Below are 18,159 nucleotides of genomic sequence, written 5' to 3' on the forward strand. Positions count from 1 at the left end.
TATATGGGTTTGTGGTTTCCCCTCACTGTCTCCACTTCCTTCCTGAAACCCTGAAAGAGGCTTCGCAGGAAAGGAAGGGTCTTTCAGATGCCTGAGTGCAGCTGGGAATGGCTGTCCCCAGTTAGCCAGGCTGGTTGGAGCCTAGGGTGAGTTGGCTGGGTTGTGGGTTTGAACCACCAGAATCACTGAGGCACAGCTGGCCCACTGCCGAGTGCTGCCAGCCATCCTGCAAACGCCACCATTGCTCATCCCTGGGAGATGCTCCAGCATTGACCAAAAGGGTTGCCGGGTCTTGTCCTGCTCAGGACAGGCCACTCTAGAGTGATCTATAGTCCTACTGTAAGGATAGATCTGGGTCCTGTGCCTCCTAGGGACCCTGAGCACAGAATACACATGACAGGGCCCCAGCACAGGGGCAGCGGCCCCTCTTGTTAGTATTATGCACTTATGTGAAATGCACCTGCTCTTGAAGAAGGGGACAGCCAATGATTAAAACAGTTGAGGGCAGGTCACCAGGCTGTTTCAGGTTCCATTAAGAAATGGCTCTGAGAGGGATACTTTAGAGCAAGGGAAGGGTCTTCTGTTGCAGGGGCTCTGTGCCTGGCCAGCACCACCTCCCCCGCCTTTTTTTTTTTTTTTTTTTTTTGAGATGGAGTCTCGTTCTGTTGCCCAGGCTGGAGTGCAGTGGCGCAGTCTCGGCTCACTGCAACCTCTGCCTCCCAGGTTCAAGCAATTCTCCTGCCTCAGCCTCCCAAGTAGCTGGGACCACAGGTATGTGCCACCATTCCTGGCTAACTTTTTGTATTTTTAGTGGAGACGAGGTTTCACTGTGTTAGCCAGGATGATCTCAATCTCTTGACCTCGTGATCCACCCACCTTGGCCTCCCAAAATGCTGGGATTACAGGCGTGAGCCACCGCGCCCGGCCAGCCAGTCCCTTATTTTATGGAAACCCCAGCCTATTCCAGCCACCCAAGAACCTTCGTTAAGTGGCTCTGAAGTAGGAATGGCTACTTAATTTGCAGGGATCAGCACAAAATGAAAATCAATAATTTTCAGAAATTAAGATTCAAGATGGTAATAGAGCATTCAAGTAAGCATTGGGGACCTTTCTGAGCACGGGGCCCTGTCTGTGCAGTTTGCACACAGCCCAGGTCTGGAGAGAGTACAAGGCAGGCAGCTGGCTTGTAGCATGTGAATGAACTGAGTCACCCTGCCCTTTGTGGGGGTTGACCTGCATCTTTTCTAGGCTGTTGGCCAGGGCAGGGCTGATGACATGAGCGGGGCTTGCCCTGGTGTGGGCTGAATATGATACACTGTGAGAAGTTGAAGGGAGGGGGATTGGAGTAGGATGCTCCAGGCAGCATCATCTCTGTACAATAGGAAGTCCCTGAGCTTGGACACATGACTTGATCACCTGTCACAAGGTTCAAGGTGAAACCCAGAAGGCCAGGCAATGATGCATTGAAACTGTCACTACCCAAGTCAGCATTTTCTAATACCATTAAACACTTGTGGCTGGGCGTGGTGGCTCATGCCTGTAATCCCAGCACTTTGGGAGGCCGAGGCGGGCAGATTACGAGGTCAGGAGACCGAGACCATCCTGGTTAACACAGTGAATACTAAAAATACAAAAAATTAGCCGGGTGTGTGGTGGGGCCTGTAGTCCCAGCTACTCGGGAGGCTGAGGCAGGAGAATGGCATGAACCCAGGAGGCGGAGCTTGCAGTGAGCCGAGATGGCGCCACTGCACTCCAGCCTGGGCAACAGAGCGAGACTCCATCTCAAAAAAAAAAAAAAAAACAAACTTTTTTTATAGATACGAGGTCTCCGTGTGTTGGCCAGGCTGGTCTTGAATTCTTGGTCTCAAGTGATCCTCCTGTCTCGGCGTCCCAAGGTGTTGGGATTACAGTCATGAGCCACTGCACCTGACCTCCAACACCATTTTTAAAATTTTGATATATCTGTGATTTTGGCTTACATCTGTTTTGTTACTTCTGTTAGAGAAAACTGACCTGGCCGGGCGCGGTGGCTCATGCCTATAATACCAGCACTTTGGGAGGACAAGGCGGGTGGATCACTTGAGAATCAGGAGTTTTAGACCATTCTGGCCAACATGGTGAAACCCCGTCTATACTAAAAATCAAAAATTAGCCAGGCATGGTGGTGGGCGCCTGTAATCCCAGCTACTCAGAGGCTGAGGCAGGAGAATCGCTTGAACCCACGAGACAGAGATTGCAGTGAGCCGAGATCGCGCCACTGCACTCCAGCCTCAGCGACAGAACAAGACTCTGCCTCCAGAAAAAAAACAAAATTTCAAAAGCAGATTTGTCATTGCCAGGTGACCTTGTTAACCATGGGTGTACAAGGACAAACCAAATCCGGGTGAAAGAATTTGTGCTTTGTTTTCTTTGCCTTTGACCTTCAGCCCCGTGCATTCCTGCAAATGCATTGCCCCTGGTAAACCTTATGAAGACCTTAACTTTTCTGTTTTAAGTGAGATTTCCAAGTTAATTTAAGTTGTGTGGAACAGGACACTCCCTTTACTGGAGAGCAATTGCTATCTGAAGAGAATGAGATAGAGGTTGCTAAGGAAACCCTTGTTTGCAATGTTTGGTTTACATAAATTATTGGTGAATAAGAAAAATAAGTTTATTCCTTCTTCCAGATGGTAAACTGGAAGGGAAGTATGTTACTGGGTAAAGTGAGTTATGGGCCGTGGGAGGCTCAGATGGAACAGGGCTCTGGGATGCCTCTCTCTCTCTCTTTACTTGGGACCCCTTTCTAATTTACCTACCAGGCCTCAAAAGACAAAGCCCTCTAATCTGTTTAGGCAGGAACAGATAAAATTCCTCTGGGTGGATGGGTAGGGGAGGGAAGGAGGAAGTTTGCAGAAACTGAAAGAGAACTTTTTTGGGGGGAGAGGGAGAAATCTCTTGTTTAATTACAAAACCAAAACATCATTTGCAATGCCTTCCTTCTCCTACTAGTCTTAAGGAATTGATAAGTAATTCACATACCACAAAATGCAGCACTTTATAAAGTGTACCAGTCTCTGATGTTTTTTGTTTGTTTTTGAGATGGAGTCTTGCTCTGTCACCCAGACTGGAGTACAATGGCACGATCTCGGCTCACTGCAACCTGCGCCTCCTGGATTCAAGCCATTTTTCCGCCTCAGGCTCCCGAGTAGCTGGGGTTATAGGCACCCGCCATCATGCCTGGCTAAGTTTTGTATTTTTTGTAGAGATGAGGTTTCACCATGTTGGGCAGGCTGGTCTTGAACTCCTGACTTCAGGTGATCTGCCTGCCTCGGCCTCCCAAAGTGCTGGGATTACAGGTGTGAACTACCCTGACTGGCCTTTCTCTGGTGTTTAGTGTATTCACACAGTGGTACAACCATCACCACTACTAATTCGAGAACACTTCATCACCCTAAAAGAAATGCCATACCCATTAACAGTCAATCCTACAATCCTCGCATCCCCCTCAGCTCTTGCAATCATGAATGTACTTTCTGTCTATATGAATTTGTCTGTTTTGGACATTTCGTTCCAACGTAATCATACAATTTGTAGCATTTCGTGTCTGGCTTCTGGCACTCAGCATGGTGGGTTTTTTTAATTTTTGTTGTTGTTTTGAGACAGAGTCTCACTCATTCGCCCAGGCTGGAGGGCAGTGGCACGATCTCGGCTCACTGCAACCTCTGCCGCCCTGGTTCAAGTGATTCTTCTGCCTCAGCCTCCCAAGTAGCTAGGATTACAAGTACCTGCCACCATGCCCAGCTAATTTTTGTATTTTTAGTAGAAATGGGGTTTCACCATGTTGGCCAGGCTGGTCTTGAACTCCTGGCCTGCAGTGATCCACCCGCCTCAGCCTTCCAAAGTGCTGGGATTACAGGTGTGAGCCACCATGCCTGGCTCAGCATGGTGTTTTCAATATCCATTCATGTTGTGGCCTGTATCAGTACTTCATCCCTTTTTATGACTGATTCCTTTTTATGACATAATATTCCATCATATGGATAGACCACATTTGGTTTATCCACTCATTGGTGGATGGACTTTCGGTTGTTTTTCCTAATTTTTGGCAAAAGAGACTTGTTGACACCTAACGGAACTGCAGGAGTCCCAAAGCTGGGCCTTGGTTTTAGGAAAGACTTAACCAGAAGTTACGGAAAGGATAGCACAGTATTTGATGTTCCTCATGAAAAATGCCATTTTCTCAGGTGGCAGTTGTTATTGGTAGAGGTGAGGTCTCACTATGTTGTCCAGGATGGTCTCAAGCTCCTGAGCTCAAGTGATCTGCCCACCTTGGCCTCCCAAAGTGGTGAGCCGCTGTACCAACCCTATTTTCTGCGTTTTTAATTGTTCCATCAAAAAAGTAGGAAGCCCACATATTATCTGTTTATCTGATGTTAATAGAGCTTTTTTATAATTAATGTTTACATAGATATCTTTTTTCATCCTGTGTTTTCATCTTATCTGTTTTTGTATGTAAAGTGTGCCTCTTCTACACATTATGTAGGTGAGTCATGTTTTTGTTTGTGTTTTTTTAAATTTAGTCTCACTGTCTCACTTTCACTTGGAGTGTTTATTTCACTTTCGTTCAGTGGAATTTCTCTCTCTTTTTTCTTTTTTTTTTTTTTTTTTAGAGACGGAGTCTCGCTCTGTCACCCAGGCTGGAGTGCAGTGGCGCAATCTCGGCTCACTGCAAGCTCTGCCTCCCGGGTTCATGCCATTCTCCTGCCTCAATCTCCCAAGTAGCCAGGACTACAGGCGCCTGCCACCATGCCTGGCTAATTTTTTGTATTTTTTAGTAGATGGGGTTTCACCGTGTTAGCCAGGATGTTCTCTATCTCCTGACCTCGTGATCCGCCCGCCTCGGCCTCCCAGAGTGCTGGGATTACAGGCGTGAGCCACTGTGCCCAGCCCAATGGAATTTCTAATGTATGCTGTTTGTGTTTTTTGTTGTTGTTTTTTTTTTAGACACAGTCTTGCTTTGTCGCCCAGGCTGGAGTGTGCAGTGGCATGATCTGTGTGCAGTGGCATGATCTGTGTGCAGTGGCTCACTGCATCCTCTGCACCCCTCCCCCCACCCTGGGTTCAAGCGATTCTCCTGCCTTAGCCTCCCGAGTAGCTGGGATCACAGGTGCACGCCAGTGCGCCCAGCTAATTTTTTTTTTTTTTGTATTTTTCGTAGGGAGCCAGCGCACCCAGCCTATTTCTCTTTGTCTCTTGTTCCTCCTTTCTTGCCTTCTTTTGGATTATTGGAGTGATTCTTCACATTTCCCTTTATCTCTGTTGACTTCTGGCTATATGTTTTTGCTCTATGTTTTTAGCTATATATGTTTTCTTTAGCGATTGTTCTAGGGATTACAACACACACCCTAACTTTTCACAGTGCACCTACGGTGCTTATGACACCACTTGGGCAATAAGGCAGTAAAAAGGAATGAAGCACAGACACGGGCCACACATGGGTGAGCCTCGAACTTTATGCCAAGTCCAAGCAGCCAATCACAAAGGGCCACGTATTGTATGATTCCATTTATGTGAAATGTCCAGAATGGGAAAATCCAGAGAGAGAGAGGGAGCAGATTACTTGGTCACCTGGTGCTGGGGAGGAAGGAAGAATTGGGAGGGGTGATGACTAAGGATAACAGGGTTCCTTGTTGGGGAAATGAAAATGTTCTAAAATCAATTGAATTGTGGTGATGGATGCACCATTCTGTAAGTATACAAAAAGCCACTGATTTTGACACTTTATTTTTTATCTCTGTCTATCTATCTATCTAGGAGACAGTCTCCCTCTGTTGCCCAGGCTGGAGTGCAGTGGCACGATCTTGGCTCACTGCAACCTCTGCCTCCCAGGTTCAAGCTATTCTCCTGGCTCAGCCTCTTGAGTAGCTGGGATTACAGGTGTGTGCGACCATGCCTGGCTAATTTTTGTTTGTTTCAGATGGAGTCTTGCTCTGTCGCCCAGGCTGCAGTGCAGTGGCACGATCTTGGCTCACTGCAACCTCTGCCTCCTGGGTTCAAGTGATTCTCCTGCCTCAGCCTCCTGAGTAGCTGGGATTACAGGCGCCCACTACCTGTAACACCCAGCTAATGTTTTTTGTACTTTTAGTAGAGATGGGGTTTCACCATGTTGGCTAGGCTCGTCTCGAACTCCTGACCTCAGGTTATCCACCTGCCTTGGCCTACCAAAGTGCTGGGATTATAGGCATGAGCCACTGTGTCCAGCCCCATAAGGTAGATTTATATTCACCTTTTAAGAAACCGCCAAACTGTGTTTTGGAGTTGCCATGCCGCCACATTCCCCCCAGCATGTGTGAAGCCTCCATTTCCACACACCCCCGCTTGATATTGATGTGACATCTTTTTAATGTTGAACCTTTCTCGATAACACATGCAGCATGGCCTTCTTTGCATTCAAAGTGTTTCATATCCCTTGGCAGCATTTGAAAGATTTCTTCATATGGATTGTGTGTGTATATTTTTGCACATTTATTTCTGAGAGTTTTGTTTTTTGGGAGTGTGCTGTTGCAAATGGGATGTTTTCTTCTGTTAACTTTTCTAACTGCTTGTTTGTACATAGGAAGACTGAGGCCAGGCTTGGTGGCTTACACCTATAATCCTAGCACTTTGGGAGACTGAGGCAGAAGGATTGCTCGAGCCCAGGAGTTTGAGACCAGCCTGGGCATCATAGTAAGACCGCATCTTTATTTTATTTTATTTTATTTTATTTTTGAGACAGGGTCTTTCTTTGTCACCCAGGCTAAGTGCAGTAATGCAGTCTCGGTTCACTGCAACCTCCACGTCCTTGGGTTCAAGCAATTCTCATGCCTCAGTCTTCTGAGTACCTAGTATTACAGGTGTGTGCCATCACACCCGGCTAATTTTTGTATTATTAGTAGAGATGGAGTTTTGCCATGTTGGCCAGGCTGGTACCGAACTCCTGGCCTCGAGCAATCCGCCTCTCTCGGCCTCCCAAAGTGCTGGGATTACAGGCGTGAGCTGTGCCCGGCCCCATCTCTATATTTTAAAAATTAAGAAAAAGGAAGGCTGCTTATTATGTTACTTTTGTACCTAACTCCTTAGCGAAATCTGTCTGCCTCATTTTTCAGAGTAAATTATTTTACCTCCTGCTTTTTTCTTAAATGTTTTACTTTCCTCCTTGCCTAGTTTCATCAGCTAGGGCCTCCAAAATAATAGTGGTAACAGAGGGCATTCTTTTGTTGCGAAGGTTAATGGAAGCTTCTGTTGCTTCCATCCCCTACAAATGATGCTGGGCTCTGGCTTGATGGGTGTGTGTCTGGGTGTAATTTCCTTTATCGTGTGTAATTTAAGGAAGTATCCCTCTTTCTAATTTGATGGGTTTTTTTTCTAAATTTTGTAGTAAATTTTGTCAAATGCCTTTTCAACATCTATGACGATTATGATTTTTAACATATTAATATGAATGAAATTAGGCTGGGCGCAGTGGCTCACACCTGTAATCCCAGCACTTTGGGAGGCCGAGGCAGGCAGATCACAAGGTCAGGAGATCGAGACCATCCTGGCTAATATGGTGAAACCCCATCTCTTCTAAAAATACAAAAAAACTAGTCGGGTGTGGTGGCCGGCGCCTGTAGTCCCAGGAGGGTGAGGCAGGAGAACTGAGTGAACCCAGGAAGCCGAGCTTGCAGTGAGCCTAGATCGCACCACTGCACTCCAGCCTGGGCAATAGAGCGAGACTCCATCTCAGAAAAAAAAAAAATTATATATATATATATATATATATATATGTATATATTTGAAATTAAAAGATGTTCTAATTTTGAGCTATCCTTGTCACACTGTACAAGTCTCACTTGGTTTAGGTCACTTTTTTAAAGGCCCCAGTGGGGTTTGTTTGGTAATATTTTATTTTGGATTTTCTTACATTGATTTGTATGTAAACGTCTTACCTTGTTTTGTTTTGGAGATAGGGCCTTGCTCTGATGCCCAGGCTGGAGTGCAGTGGTGTGATCATAGTTCATTGTGATTTTGAACTCCTGGGCTCAAGTGATCCTCCTGCCTCAGCCTCCTAGGTGGCTACAGGCATGTGCCACCATGCCTGGCTAATGATTAAATTTTTTTAGAGACAGAGTCTTGCTATGTTGTCCAGGCTGGAGTTCAGTGTATATTGTAGACGTGAATTGGTCTTTCCGCTGGAATCATTCCCTCTCCTGTTTCAAATTCATGCATAAGTTCTCCACCCACACCCCCCAGTTGCAAAGTATTGATGTTGTCCAACCTGCCTTGAGAAGGGAGAACTATGTTTCCCTCTTTGTATCTCTGCTGGTGTCCAGTCCACTGCTGTGTTTTTGGTAAATACTTGACCCATAGAATGTGGGAGGCAGGAAGGAAAGGCTTCTGCATTTCCTTTCTGGACCAGAAATCATGGATCCGTTAAGCATATTGAGAAACCAACAGGTCAGGTGGCTGCACACTCTAGTTGCATCTGACTCTGAATTGCTCATGGGCCCCTGAGCACCAGTGATTTGCTTTTCTTTTATTGCAAAAGCAGAAGTGGGGGTTGACTGAGCTTGGGCAGCCTTGGGAGGCAGGCAGGCCCGCGTCAGTGCCATCCCGGCTGTTTGTAGTTTGTATGACCTTGGGGAAATCCCCTCAACTCTCTGAGCCTTTGTTTGTTCTCTCATTAAGTGGGGATCATCCATTCCTCATTGGACTATTGTAAGGCCTAAGATCAAACTGTTTTTTTTTTTTTTGAGATGGAGTCTTCGCTCTGTCGCCCAGGCTATAGTGCAGTGGCACGATCTCGGCTCACTGCAAGCTCCGCCTCCGGTGTTCACGCCATTCTCCTGCCCCAACCTCCCAAGTAGCTGGGACTACAGGAGCCCGCCACCTCACCCGGCTAATTTTTTGTATGTTTAGTAGAGACGGGGTTTCACCGTGTTAGCCAAGATGGTCTCGATTTGCTGACCTCATGATCCATCCGCCTCGGCCTCCCAAAGTGCTGGGATTACAGGCGTGACCCACTGTGCCCGACCCAAACTTTTTTTTTTTTTTTTTTTTTTTTTGAGACGGAGTCTCACTCTGTTGCCAGGCTGGAGTGCAGTGGTGTGATCTTGGCTCACTGCAGTCTCCGCCTCCTGGGTTCAAGCAGTTCTCTGCCTCAGCCTCCTGGGTAGCTGGGATTACAGGCGCCAGCCACCATGCCCGGATTTTTTTTTTTTTTTTTCCAGTAGAGATGAGGTTTCACCATGTTGGCCAGGCTGGTCTTGAATTCCTGACCTCATGATCCACCCGCCTCGGCCTCCCAAAGTGCTGGGATTACAGGCGTGAGCCACTGCACCCAGCCCCCAGATCAAACATCTTTCAAGGCACTTGGAGCAGTGCCTGGTCTCCAGGGTCTTTAGGGTGTAACCACAGCAAAACACTCAAATCACAGCCACTCTCCCTTCTGTCTTCCCTCCAGTGTGGGGGTGTGGAGGACCAACCTTCTTGTTCCCATTCACCCTGGAGTTCTTTCTTCTGAACTTCATCTAGCACCTGCTGTGCACCAGGGATTCACGGGGGGGATGGTGGGGCTGAGGTCAAGGACGGTCAAGTCTGGCCTTCAGCTTGCCTCAGTCCCTGTGGCTGATGCCTTGCCCTTTCCTCTGGAATCTGGGCCCTACAAGCTCCTACCAGGCTCAGTGCAGAGAGGGCTCGAGGGCACCCCCTATCGGTGAGCAGATTCCATAGCTGCCCACGCCTCCCCCTCTCTTGAGTGGATGATCAACCCCAGCAATCTAGAGACATGTTCTTGGATTCTGCCAGCTTTATTTTTCAGTTGAAAACTCAAAGGAAAAACTTACATTCCCAAAAGAAAGTAAAAAACTTCCAGTGATGTAGCCTGGGGGCCTGAGTTCACAGGTGCCCCTACCAAAACAGAGGCCCTCCCCAGGGTCCCCTAAAGCATTCAATCCCAGTGTGTCTACCCCAAAGAGAGAAGCTCCCTACCTGGGCTTCTGATTAAGAGGCTTGGGGCCATCAGTTCCCCTCAAGGAAACTCCTGCCTCAAAAGACCCCTGGATCAGGCAGGGAAAGCCAGTACCAAGCAGCTGAGGACCTGGCTTCATGTCCCCCACCACGCAGTCAGCGTTCTGAAGCAGTGGCTTCCCAAATGGCTGTTGAATAAGTGAATAAATACCTTGGGCATGAACAGGGGCCAGGTGGAGTTTTCTCTGCAGAGCTGGTACTTGCTGGCCGCACTGTCTGCTTGTTTGAAGTGGAAGTGTGGAGGAAGGGGGAGAATTACCCAGACCAGTGGGAGAGTTTCATGTCCCCCGGAAGTATTTTGAGCCCAGTGGCAATGAGCCCTGCTTCCGTGCGTTTGCAGCACGTGCGGTTCTGAGTTTCCCGGCATTCCATGCTGGTTATTCTGTCCCAGCCATGAATCTTGCCATTGTCAGGGAGCTGGAATTGCAGTAGAAGGTGAAGGAGTTTGAAGTCTGGCAGCCTAGTGCTGGCATAGACAAAATGTCAAACTGTAAAGGAGAGAGAAGAGAAGTAAGACCAGGCTATGGGCCCCTGAGGAGAGGGGCCCCTGCTGTTTCCTGAAATAAATTATGCTAGGGCCCCTGGCCCTCATTATTAAAAGGACAACTCCCCATCCACTCCCACTCATCTCCCTCCCACCTTTTTGTAAGAGCAGCGGGCATGGGTCAATGAGTCCCTACACCTGCAGGGCCTTTGCAGGCAGCAGTGCTAGGCCCAGCCTGCTGAGTTCCTTGGAAATTGAACAAGCATCTGTGGAGTGCTCACTCTGTGTCAGGTTCTGCTGCCAGCACCCTGGACACAGAGAAGACCAAGACATAGTTCCTAGCCAAGGGGAGGGCGGAACCTTAGCACACGATGCTTTGAGAGCTCAGGATGCATCCAACCCAAAGTGTGGGCTAAAGGGAGCTCACTGTGTGGGTGAGATCTTCAGTACAGCATGCAGTGGAGGCCATGACGTGGGGCTCCTGGCCCTAGAGGGACTGCTCTGCTGTTTCACCATCAACTGGGGTGGACAAGGGCACAGATGGACACTCAGAGCTACCAGGCAAAGGAAGTGCCCTTCTATCCCTCATCTGCTAAGAGAACTGTTGAAAAGATGGGTTTTAACTTTTTTGAGATGGAGTCTCACGCTATCACCCAGGCTGGAGTACAGTGGCTCACAGCAACGTCTGCCTCCCGGGTTCAAGCGATTCTCCTGCGTCAGCCTTCTGAGTAGCTGGGATAACATGCGCCTGCCACCACGCCTGGCTAATTTTTATATTTTTAGTAGAGATGGGGTTGGGCCAGGCTGGTCTCGAACTTTTGACCTCAAGTGATCCACCTGCCTTGGCCTCCCAAAGTGCTGGGGTTACAGGAGCAAGCCACCGTGCCCAGCTATTTATATTTTTTGAGATGGGGTCTTGCTCTGTTGCCCAGGCTGGAGTGCAGTGGTGCGATCTCAGCTCACTGCAACCTCTGCCTCCCGGGTTCAGGTGATTCTCCTGCCTCAGCCTCCCAAGTAGCTGGGATTACAGGTACATGCCACTATGCCTGGCTAATTTTTATATTTTTAGTAGAGACAGGGCTTCACCATGTTGGTCATGCTGGTCTCAAACTCCTGACCTCAGGTGATCTGCCCGCCTCAGCCTCCCAAAGTGCTGGCATTACAGGCATGAGTGACCTTGCCTGGCAGGAAGGTACCCTTCTATCCCTCATCTGCTAAGAGAACTGTTTAAAATATGGGGTTTAGGTGGCCTTTTCTGCCATCTCTTTCTACTACATTCTGGTTCTTTTTCAGATATATAATTTTCAGTAATTAGTAAATTAGCTGATTTGCTAAATTACTAAACTACAAATTTAGTAATTAGTAATTTTAATAATTTCTAGTTCCCTGCTAAAATCTGTAATCTGTGTCTAATAAACCTACTATCTGAGTCCTGTGGGTCTGTGTCTATTGCCTGTCTGTGCTAGCTTTTACACGTAGAATTTTATCTCCTTAAGAGTGTTTCGTTTTATAACTATGGTGTTCATAGGTAAAATGTTTATCATTGTATCACCACGCCTAGCACAGAGATGCTCAGTATACATTTCTAGTGTAAAAAATTTTAAATGTAGTTAAACACAAGTAAAATTTACCATAACCATTTTAAAGTACACAATTCAGTGTAAGTACATGCATATTTTTGTGCAACCAATCTCTGGAACTCAGTAAATCCTGCCAAACTGAAACTTTATCCCCATTAAATAACCCATTACTGCTCTCTCCCAGCTCCCGGCAGCCACCACTCTACTTTCTGTCTCTATGAAACTGATTACTCGAGGTCCTTCAAATAAGTGGACTCATACAGTACTGGTGTTTTTGTGACTGGCTTATTTCACTTTGTATAATGTCCTCAAGGGTCATCCATGTGGTAGCGTGTGTCAGAATTTCCTTCGCTTTTAAGGCTGAATCATGATTGATTGTATGGAGAGACCACATTTATCTGTCAGTGGACTCTTGGGTTGCTGCTGTCTTCTGGCCGTTGTGGATAATGCTGCTATGAACATCGGTGTATAAATGTGTGAGACCCTTTGAATTTTAGGGGATACATACCCAGAAGTAGAATTGCTGGATTGTATGGTAACTCTTTGTTTTGAGACAGAGTCTGGCTCTGTCACCCAGGCTGGAATGCAGTGGTGTGATCTTAGCTCACTGCAACCTCCGCCTCCCGGGTTCAGGTGATCCTCATGCCTCAGCCTCCCAAGTAGCTGGGATTACAGGCCTGCACCACCACACCCAGCTAATTTTTGTACTGTAGTAGAGATGGGGTTTCACCATGTTGGCCAGGCTGGTCTTGATCTCCTGGCCTCAAGTGATTCGCCCACCCCAGCTTCCCAAAGTGCTGGGATTACAGGTGTGAGCCACTGCACCTGGCCTATTAACTCTTTGATGAATTGCTACTGTCTTCCATAGCTGCAGCACCATTTTATACTCCCAGTAAGAATACACAAAGGTTCAAACAACTCAATGTCCTAACACTTGTTATTTTCTGTATTGATTACAGCCATCCTAATGGGTCTGAGGTGGCACCTCCATGTACTTTTGAGACAGAGTCTTGCTCTGTTACCGAGGCTGGAGTGCAGGGGCGGGACCTCAGCTCACTGCAACCTCTGCCTCCTGGGTTCAAGCAATTCTCCTGCCTCAGCCTCTTGAGCAGCTGGGACTACAGGCATACACCAGCACTCCTGGCTAATTTTTTATTTTTAGTAGAGACGTGGTGTCACCATGTTGGCCAGGCTGGTCTCGAACTCCTGACCTCAAGTGATCCGCCCACCTTGGCCTCCCAAAGTGCTGGGATTACAGGCGTGAGCCACTGTGCCTGGCCTCTCCATGTGGTTTTAGTTTGAGTTCCCCTAATAATTAGTGATGTTGAGCATCTTTTTATGTGCTTATTGGCCATTTGCATATCTTATTTGGAGAAATGTCTATTCAAGTCCTTTGTACATTTTTTTTTTTTTTTTGAGATGGAGTTCACTCTTGTTGCCCAGGCTGGAGTGCAATGGTGCAATCTCGGCTCACCGCAACCTCTGCCTCCCAGATTCAAGCAATTCTCCTGCCTCAGCCTCCCGAGTAGCTGGGATTACAGGCATGCACCACCGCACCCAGCTACTTTTGTATTTTTAGTAGAGACGGGGTGAGAAACCCCGTGGAGAACATGTTGAGGCTGGTCTCGAACTCCTGACCTCAGGTGATCCACCTGCCTCGGGCTCCCAAAGTGCTGGAATCACAGGTGTGAGCCACCGCGCCGGGCCCTTTGTACATTGTTGAACCGGGTTGGGTTTTTGTTGTTACATTGTGAGAGTGCTTTATGTATTCTAGATGGGAACTCCTTATCAGATATAATTTGCACATCTTTACTCCCATTCTGTAGGACGCCTTTTCACTCTGTTAATAGTATCCTTCAATGCAATCCAGTTTGTCTATTTCTCCTTTTGTTGCTTGTGCCTTTGGTGTCATATGTGTCATATCTAAGAAATCATTGACAAAGGAAGCTCTCCTACTGTGTTTTAAGAGTTGTATAGTTTTAGCTCTTACAGTTAGGTCTTTAATCCATTATTGAGGTTTTCTTTTTTTTTTTTAAACATGTTGTAAGAGGTTAACTTCATTCTTTTGCATGTGGATATCTGGTTTTCCCAACACCATTTGTTGAAAGACTGTCCTTTCCCCAGTTCAATAGTCTTGGCATCCTTATTGAAATCACTTGACCACATGTGTAAGAGTTTCTTTCTAGACTCTATATTTCATTCCACTGGTCTATACGTATGTCTTTACGCCAGTACCACACTTTTGACCACTGTAGCTTTCAACAAATTTTGAAATTGGGAAGTATAAGACGTCCAAATTTGTTCTTTGTTTTCAAGATTGTTTTGGCCATTTGGGGTCCCTTGAAATCGTGTATAAGCTTTAGGATGGATTTTTCTATAATTGAAGAAAAAATGCCACTGGGATTTTGATAGCAATTACGCTAAACCTGTAGATCACTTTGACTAGTATTGACATCTTAATGACATTCTTACAATCCATAAATATGAGATGCCTTTACATTTGTTGTATAACCGGTCTCTGGGACTCTACATCCTGCCAAAGTCTTTGCCTCCTGGTTAAGTTTATTCCTATTTTATTCTTTTTGATGCTATTGTAAATGGACTTTTTTTTTTTTTTTTAAAGATGGTGTCTCACTGTGTTGCCCAGGCTGGAGTACAGTGGCTATTCACAGGCATAATCATCGTCAAAACTGACAGCCTTGACGTCTGAGGCTCAAGCTATCCTCCTGCCTCAGCCTCCCAAGTAGCTGAGACTATAGGCGTGCACAGCCATGCCCAGCAATTGTTTTCTTAATTTCCTTCTTGGATTGTTGACTGTTAGCGTGTAGAAATGCAACTGACTTTTGTATGTTGATTTTGTAATCCTGAAACTTTGACAAATTATTAGTTCTAACAGTTGTTTTTTATTTCATGCAGTGTTCAGGATTTTCGACAAAGATGATCATGTCATCTGTTAACAGGTAATTTTACTGCCTCCGTTCCAATTTGGATGCCTTTTCTTTCTTAATAGCTGTAGCTAGGATTTCCAGCATTATGAAAGCAGGCATCATTGTATAATTCCTCATCTTGGAAAACTTTGTCTTTCATCACTGAGTGTGATGTTAGCTGAGGGTGGTTCTTATGACCTTTAATTATGTTGAGGTCATTTCTATTTCGAGTCTGTATGTTTTTAATCATGAAAGGGTATTAAACTTTGTTAAATGCTTTTTCTTCACTAACTGAAATAGTCATGTGTTTTCTTTCGTTCATTCTGTTAATGTGATATCTTATACTGCTTTTTATATGGTAACCATCTTTGCATTCCAGGAATAAATCTCACTTGATCATGGTGTGTAATCCTTTTTATGATGCTGTCAAATTCTCCTTATTAGTATTTTGTTGAGAACTTTTGCATCTGTATTTATCAGGAACATTGGTCTATTTTCCTCTGGTGCTTTGTCTGCCTTTGGTATCAGTAATGCTGGCCTCACAGAATGAGTTTGGAGGTATTCTTTCCTCAATGTTTAGGCAGAACATGAGCAGGATTGGTATTGATTCTTCAAATGTTTGGTGATTCACCAGTGAAGGCATCTGATCTTGTGCTTTTCTTTCCTGCCAAGTTTTTGGTCACTGATTCAATCTCCTTGGTAGTTACAGGTCTGTTTTTTCCATCTTCTATTTCATTTATTTCTGCTCTAACCTTTATTATTTCATTCCCTCTCCTATCTTTGGGTTTAGGCTGTTCTTTTTCTAATAACTTAAGGTAGAAGGTTAGGTTGTCGGTTTGAGAGCTTTTCCTTTTTCTTTGAGAGAGAGACTTGCCACGTTGCCCAAGCTAGTCTCAAACTCCTGGGCTCAAGCAGTCTCCTGGCCTTGGCCTTCCAAGTAGCTAGGATTATAGAACAGTGTCACGGTGCCTGGCTGCTGCTTTTTTTTTTTTTTTTTGCGGGGGTGAGGGGGGAGGTGGAGTCTAGCTGTGTCGCCCAGGCTGGAGTGCAGTGGCACAATCTCAGCTTACTGCAACCTCCGCCTCCTGGGTTCAAGTGATTCTCCTGCCTCAGCCTCCCAAGTAGCTGGGATTACAGGCGCCTGCCACCACGCCTGGCTAAATTTTAAAATTTTAGTAGAGCTGGGGTTTTGCCATGTTAGCCAAGCTGGTCTCAAACTCCTGACCTCAGACGATTTGCCCACCTCGGCCTCCCAAAGTGCTGGGATTACAGGTGGAGCCACCGCACCCAGCCAGCTTCTTTTTTAATTTAAGTGTGTACAGCTACAAATTTCCCTCATAGCACTGCTTTTGCTGCATCCCATAAGATTTCATATGTTTGGTCTCAAGATACTTTGTAATTTTCCTTATTTTCTTTCTTTGATCCACTGGTTTTGTAGTATGTTGTTTAGTTCCCACATATTTGTGGATACTTCAGTTTTCCTTCTAGTATGATTTCAGTCATTTAAAATGCATTAAATCTTGCTTTGAAGGCTAACATACAATCTTTCCTGGAGAACATTCCACGTGTACTTTTGAAGAATGTGTATTCTGCTGTTGGGTGAAGTTGTCTGTGTGGTAGGTCCAACTGGCCTATAGTATTGTTCAAGTACTTTGTTTCCTTCTTGATCTTGTGTCTGGGTGTTGTATCCATTATTGAAAGTGAGGTATTGGGCCGGGTGCAGTGGCTCAGGCCTGTAACCCCAGCACTTTAGGAGGCCAAGATGGGTGGGTCACCTGAGGTCAGGAGTTCAAGACCAGCCTGGCCAACATGGTGAAACCCTGTCTCTACTGAAAATAGCTGGTCGTGGTGGCATACGCCTGTAATCCCAGCTACTCTGAGGCCTAAGAATCACTTGAACCCAGGAGGTGGAGGTTGCAGTGAGCCGTTATGATGCCACTGCACTCCAGCCTGGGCAACAGAGTGAGATTCCATCTCAAAAAAATAAAAAAAGTGAGGTGAAGTCTCCTACCATTATCGTAGAACTATCTATTTCTCCTTTCATTCTACAGTGTTTGCTTAATATATTTAGGAGCTCTGAGGTGCGATGCATGTACATTTATAACTGTGACATCTTTTTGGTGAATTGACTGTTATCATTATCTCTTATAACAGCTTTTGACCTTAGGTCGATTTTGTCTGATATTAGTATAGCTACTCCTTCTCTATCTTATTTCATCCTTTCACTTTCAACCTGTGTTAAGTCTCTTAGTCTTTTGATTGTGGAATTCATTTGTATTTTTAAAGATTATCATTCTGATGCAACTCACTAACCTGGTGACTGTGTCATGAGGCCCACAGCCAAGGACTGCAGTGACCAGTTGCTGTGGGGGGACTCCAGCACACTATTGACGGGACTTCCCGATGGGGAAGGACTTCCTGGTGCCACGCTGTTGATTGTTTTCTGCATGGCTTATGGTTTGCTTTCTCTGCCATTTCGTCCCTTTGTGTTTAATTGATGTTTTTATTGTGACGCACTTAGGATCTCATCTCCTTTTGTGTACATTCTATAGATATGTTGTCATTACCATGGGGATTACCCGAAACATCCTGAAGTTAGAGCAATCCATTTTAAACTGGTAAGTTCAATCACATACAGCTATCCTACTCTTTGACTGCTCTGCCCCCCTCCTATGTTGTTGATATCACAAAGTATATCTATTTTTAGAGACAGGGTCTCACTCTGTCACCCAGGCTGGAGTGCAGTGGCATTATCATAGCTCAGTGTAACCTCAAGCCCCTGGACTCAAGCGATCCTCCTGAGTAGCTGAGACTACAAGTGCAAGCCACCACCATGCCTATTTTTTTCCACAAATTATATATTTAACATAGATGTATAGTTACAAATGTTTTAAATCCAATAAAATAATTACAGAGATGAATCAAAATTACAATACAGGTCTTTATATGTGGCCTCAAACTTCCACCTAGCATTTTTTTTTTTTTTTTTTGACTTGCGCAAGGACTCCCTTTAGCATTTCTTGCATAATGAACTCTCTCAGCTTTTGTTTATCTGAGAATGTCTTAATTTCTCTGGCCGCACGCGAGGCGGGCAGATCACGAAGTCAGGAGTTCGAGACCAGCCTGGCTAACATGGTGAAAC

The 18,159-nt window shown here is 45.8% G+C and overlaps 1 protein-coding gene and 1 long non-coding RNA gene across 2 annotated transcripts in view; one reads left to right on the forward strand and one right to left on the reverse strand.

Moving 5' to 3' along the window:
* Positions 1-18,159, forward strand: part of LOC129527566 (uncharacterized) — a 131,392-nt gene that overhangs the window by 111,024 nt on the left and 2,209 nt on the right. The window contains exons 4-5 of the long non-coding RNA XR_010131504.1: positions 15,007-15,050; positions 17,570-17,635. This is a non-coding gene — a long non-coding RNA (uncharacterized lncRNA). The remainder of the gene's footprint in view (positions 1-15,006; positions 15,051-17,569; positions 17,636-18,159) is intronic.
* The window catches only part of LOC101140736 (uncharacterized), a 152,987-nt gene continuing 144,630 nt past the window's right edge, over positions 9,803-18,159 (reverse strand). Inside the window, exon 67 of the mRNA XM_031002978.3 lies at positions 9,803-10,514. Coding sequence (XP_030858838.3) covers positions 10,510-10,514 — 5 coding nt within the window. The 3' untranslated portion in view covers positions 9,803-10,509. The remainder of the gene's footprint in view (positions 10,515-18,159) is intronic.

The sequence above is a fragment of the Gorilla gorilla genome, chromosome 18 (genome assembly GCF_029281585.2).
Source record: "Gorilla gorilla gorilla isolate KB3781 chromosome 18, NHGRI_mGorGor1-v2.1_pri, whole genome shotgun sequence".
NCBI classification, from domain to species: Eukaryota; Metazoa; Chordata; class Mammalia; order Primates; family Hominidae; genus Gorilla; species Gorilla gorilla.